The sequence below is a fragment of the Buceros rhinoceros genome, unplaced genomic scaffold (assembly GCF_000710305.1).
Source record: "Buceros rhinoceros silvestris isolate BGI_N320 unplaced genomic scaffold, ASM71030v1 scaffold6190, whole genome shotgun sequence".
Taxonomy (NCBI): Eukaryota; Metazoa; Chordata; class Aves; order Bucerotiformes; family Bucerotidae; genus Buceros; species Buceros rhinoceros.
In genome coordinates, this window is record NW_010388912.1 from 2,628 (window position 1) to 8,260 (window position 5,633).

Consider the following 5,633-nt stretch of genomic DNA (forward strand, 5'->3'; position numbering starts at 1 on the left):
GTGTAAGAAATGTCATAGGCAAACTTCACAGAGTTACTGTTTTATTTGCTTCTTGTTGCTGTTTTTCTTACTTCCTTGTATTTTTTTCTTAGTCTTAAGACTTTTTAAAAAAAAATGCAGTCATGAGTCATACGTAGTTGGTTTAGTCATATGTAGCTGGTTTAGTCATTCATAGTCTTTGTTACACATTTTTAAATAAAAAACTGGTAGGTTGATATTTAAATTTGCCTACTGATTTTGGACAGTAGTGTACATTTCTACATTGAAAGATTACTGTTCATAGAGCTTCTAAAACTTGTGGAGGCTGTGTACCTGTATCTTTGTAAGATGGAGAAAATAATGGAGTCAAAAGCAGTTTTGAAGTTTCTGTCATCCTACGCGTAGCAATACACCAGTGCTTGTGCATGCTTTATTATAATAAAACTATGTTTGGAATTAAATTGCAATGCATTAGTGGAAATACTGCATGTAAGAGAATATCCGTATAATTCCCAACAGTCTGTACCAAATGCCAGTTAACCATATTTTTTTTTTTATAAATAAGCTACATGAATGTCTGTCTTTTGTTTATTTATTTCTTTGGTCAGATTTCCACTTAGAAGAGTCTTTGGATTGGCCTGGATTAGACCTCAAACTAGGCCAAGTTTCTGGGTTGGCTCTGGACCCTGAAAATAACCTAGTTATCTTCCACAGAGGTGATCATGTTTGGGATGAAAAGTAAGTACTCTGGCAAATGGCATGTTAGAAGGTCAAATTGGTCTGTGCTATTTATGTATCTTTGCAAGAAAAGATAAGACAGATTACAGTTACTTAAAATTCAGTTCTTTGGCTGAAAGTGCCTTTGGGAGGCTTGGAATAGGAGTGGTGCTGACAGTTCAAGATGATATGGTTACAGAGTCTTTAGACAGTGTCAGTTCTCAAAAGAACATAGTACAGTAGGTCCTTAAACCATATGACCATATTAGTATTATTATTAATTTTCCCTGCTTCTCTGTGTTTTTTAGCAGACTAATTAGCCGGGGAGAATGATGCTTCAGTATGATATACTAATATTAGCACCACTGAACAAAATTGGATTGTTACAGGCACTCTCTCAAAACAGGCTTTGTTCTACTCATTTGATAAAGTTTTCTACATTTAGTGTCACTCAAAAACAAAAAAGAAGTCCAAACTTTAGAATGGCCATGTTTCTAGTGTTTGTAAAGCAATATATGCAGAGGTATATTATTTTAAGAATGTAACATTCCAAATAAAGTATAGCGTCCTTATTTGTATTATGTCTTTGAGCTTTAAAATAGTATGTATAACTGTTTAGATATGGTGGAAAAAAATTCTGTAAAATTTTAATAGAACTCTAGGAGGAAATAATATTATCCTATTACATAGTACCCTTTTAAATGTGCTTTTTATCTTCTTTCTGAGCCTCTGTTCTTCATGTATATAAGTCTAAACAGTAGGGGTTTTCTTCAGCTTAATTTATTTTGTGATAACATAGTTTTTGAAAAGTACAGAGGGCAGCTTTCTCAACCTTATAATAAATTATGCTTTGAATACTGTTTTACAAAAGAAAGTAAGATCTCCAGGTTTTTAGCTAAATAACATAAAGCAGCAGATAAGGCAGTAATTTGTCTCATGCATTATATCAGTCATCTGTCCAGCCTAAGTGTATATAAATATAGACTATAAAATTTGCAGGGATGACTCATGGTGCAACTTGCATTACTCAAGCTTCAAGTAAAAACTGATATTGTTTTTTTCTTATGCATGAACATAAGTGCTGTTCTTTGTGTCATTGAAGAAAGAACTGAAAAAATATTTGAAAATAGGCTGGCAGTTGTATTGATTTCTCACTTGTGAAATGTGTATTTATGAGTGTCTGGCAACTAAGGTATACCCACAACCTAAAGTACAAAACTGGAGTTTGAGACCAAGCAGTATTTGGAGTGCCTACATATTTTAAACAAAACAAAAAACCAGGAATGTTCCCTAAAATAGCAAGTGGGCGTAATTAATCAACCACGTCCAGAGACAGATTGAACTTTCTTATGGTGTGGGTGCAGAGGAATATCAAAGCTGTAGTCTGGAGTCTGAAAATCCATGTACCTGCCAGTCACACTGGGTAACACTACAGGTTCACCTTACTCAGCCCTGTCCTTGACAGCCATTGTTCATATTCTAAGTATTTTTAGCCTGTGATATCAGACTTCCCAGAAAATTGCTTTGTCTTACATTTAGATTCAACAGTGTTAATCTGTAGATCAGTTCTGTGTAGGAGCTTGCCATATTTGCCATCATGTGGGTATTGAAGTTGGAACAAAGTGGAACTACCTGGCACTGTAAATAGGAGCAGAAGCTTTCCGTCCCACATAGGTAACCAATATGTATGATGAGCTGCTGTTAACTGAAGCAGGTTATGGGCCTTCTGAAAAGATAAATACACATGAAATACTAATTAATTTCAGAGGGTCTATGTTCACAAGTTTGGGTTTTTTTCTTCTTCTTGTGGAGCATGGTTAATCGATATATAGGAAAGCGAGTGCTGGTATGAACACCTAAATCAGATAGGCTAAATCTTTTGTAGGCCTATTTATATAGAGTATTGTGACTTTAAAACAATCCTGTGGCTGAGTTGTTGTTCCGTATCTTGTGGCACAGAGAAGAGGCACACAGACATGTGCTCAGCCAGTCAGCCTGCTCTTTTTATCTTTGGCTATATCATGAGCATATGAAATTGTCTGGGAACCCTTTCATGGGATGTGCTGAAACGGAAGGGGTATACGCGTTCTCATTTTTCAACAGAAAGGAATAAAAAATGAGTATTTCAAAGGCTTTATTTATTATGACTATTGTGTGGGGTAGGGATATGAACTTACCAGACCTCTAAGTTAATGTTTTATCGTTAGCTGCAAACACACAGTAACTGAGTGTAATCTCTTTACGAACTCATACATGTGATCAAGCCTGAAAGTCCAGAATTTATTTTCTCTATTTCAATTTTTCACCAGCATAGTACAGAAACAAATTAAACAAAAATTATATATGCTGTTAGTCAATGCACAAATATTTCCAATGCATTATTAAAACATGCCATAAAAACTGAATCCTTCTTGACGTAAAGATAGCTGGATGAATGCTCTATGCTGTTTTATAGGGCAACTCCAGTGTGATTTAGAATGCAAGAGCAGTTATGCATTTACAAGCACTATAATACAGTGGCAGCTTTTCAGTGGCTGTAGCATTCCTTCTGTACATGATTTTTTTAAAAAAATATATTTTTAAATTACTCTGTTTCTTCTGCCACATTGTCTCCATTGTTTCAGAACAGTTTTTGCTGTATGCAGTATGCGCTGTTCAGAATGAAAGAAATTAGAACTATTCAGATGGTTAAGCATTGAATCAGTGGAAGTTATTTTGCATTTTGTGATGAAAAATTGGTATTATTCATGCAATGTATAAATTATATATTAAAGAATATAAACTGTGTTCTTCTTATGCATTCTTAACAAGCTAGGCAGGTTAATTTAGGCTGAGCACAGTATCACAATGGTGATGGGTGTTGATCAAGAATAGCACTCAGGGTTGTGCCTTCAGGGGTTAGGAGGTAAGGTGGTTTGTCTGTATTTTATACGTAGCCCATCAGAAGGACGTTACATTTAGCATCTAATTGTTTATATTAGTGTAAAGTGGCCAGCAGAAAAGTAGAAAAATAGCTGTAGAATTACATTGTGTTTTGAAATTTAAAGTAGTGACATATGCAATGTATTCTAGTTGTCCTTTGCTGTCGAACTGCAGAACCTATTAGAGAGTCATGCTGCAGAGTAATATGACATATATATATATATAGTAAGGTGTTCAGTTATTATGTTTGTTTTGGTCTTGCTTCTTTTAAGCTAGCGGTAGTCAACATCGTTTATGTCTTTATCAGTTGAAGCAAAGGAATATTGACTACCTGGGAAATTGGTCTTAAATGCTGAGGAGGGATTCTGTAACATGCCAGTCTTCCTCCTAGAAAGGGAAATTTGACAGGGACAAGATGCATGGAAGGTCACTCCTATGAACTCATTTCGAAGTTTACTAGGCTTCCTTTGCATAAAATACCATACAATCTCTTATTTACACTGAAAGCACTCAATTCCCAGAAGAGATGGGTAGTTGTTAGCAGGGAATACTTAGAAGTCTGGACAGCACTGTTACTAAGACCTAAAATACTATCTTTTCCTTGTCTAGGCAGTCAGTTCTGCAGAGATACAGTCTTGTTTTCTGTGAGTTTTTTTGTACAATACCTACTGTCACTGAAGTTCTTTTCTGTGATTAGGTGTGCTGATTAATAGTAACATTAGTTCAGTCTGTGCAGTTGTGGTCATCCGTATCTAAAGCAAGTCCTTATGACTGCTTTTCAAAAAAAGCTGTTTAAAACCAACAGAACTTGCCACAGAAGATTACTGTCAGTAATGGTACAAAAATAAAATGCTACCTGCTGCCCCATGGTCAAACAAGCTGTAGACCATTGTGTGCCAGTACCATTTACCCTATGTCTCCCTATAGCATCATGGCAGAGTGTTTAGGAACGCTCACTTGAGAGTTTTAGTATCTAACACCTTGTGCTTAATAACCATTTATAATGAAAAATATTTACTGATTTCTATCAGAAATTAGTCACAGATAGTTAACATACATAATGGCAGTATCTAAATATTATTTTTAAATTGTAGCCTATGCAGAAATCTGCATACATCCTGTCATTGATTTCCACCCTGAAAATTTTTTATATATAAATATTTAATGTTGTGAAGAGGTGAGGCTGCTAGGTCTGTACAATGTGAAGTTTTAAATGCTTTATTCATAGCCTTCTCTGTGACTACAGAGTATATTTTTGTTTACCATGTTGCATCAATCATAACTGCAGTTCTCTGGCTATTAACAAATGGATTTAAAAATACAAGGTTGGAGGCGGGAGTATGTCTTGTATTCTTGTATTCACACAATTTTCATCCACGGTCAAATACCATTTTCTAACATGTAGACTTGAATTTTGTTCAAAATACTTAACATTCTATTTATCTGCTCTAAATGCTGAATGTATATATCAGTGGCTTAGAGTAATAGCCAACTTCCCTGTAGGACAGACAACTATTTTCTGTTCTTTGTTAAGAATATGATTTTATGCCTAGTAAATGTCTTCTGGAGAGTTAAACTTGGTTCTTAATGTCTGAAATAGTGACATGTTTAAATGTTCTTTATTAATTTAGTCCATGTACCCTGAAAATTGAATGTAGAGTTGCGGGGGTAGGAGAAATACACTTCTGTCACCAGTTTGGCTGAGGCAGGGCCAAATAACAGGACAAATTCTATTTCTCCAATCAGCGCCTTCTCTGTTCCAGGAGGAAAGGGTTGAGGAGAAAGAGAAAAGGGAGAAGATAAAGTAAGTGGGCGAGGCCTCAGCTGAGTTTTGGAAACTAAAACTATTTTAACAAGGACTGAAAAATACTATATGAACAATAAACAACAAGAAGATATTAACAAATATACAAGGTTCAGGGATCTGGTGCAGCGAGGGTCAAACCACGGGCAAACGGCCAGTTAGTGGCCGTGGCAGGGGGGCCCCGGGCGGGGGGGGGGGGACCCCCCCCCGG

At 35.9% G+C, this 5,633-nt stretch overlaps 1 protein-coding gene across 1 annotated transcript in view; it reads left to right on the plus strand.

Annotated features, from left to right (window-relative positions):
* Nucleotides 1–587: 587 nt before the first annotated feature.
* Nucleotides 588–5,633, plus strand: part of LOC104489788 (peptidyl-glycine alpha-amidating monooxygenase B-like) — a gene marked incomplete at its 5' end in the record, with an annotated part of 18,944 nt that continues 13,898 nt past the window's right edge. Inside the window, 1 exon segment of the mRNA XM_010131993.1 lies at nucleotides 588–717. Coding sequence (XP_010130295.1) covers nucleotides 588–717 — 130 coding nt within the window.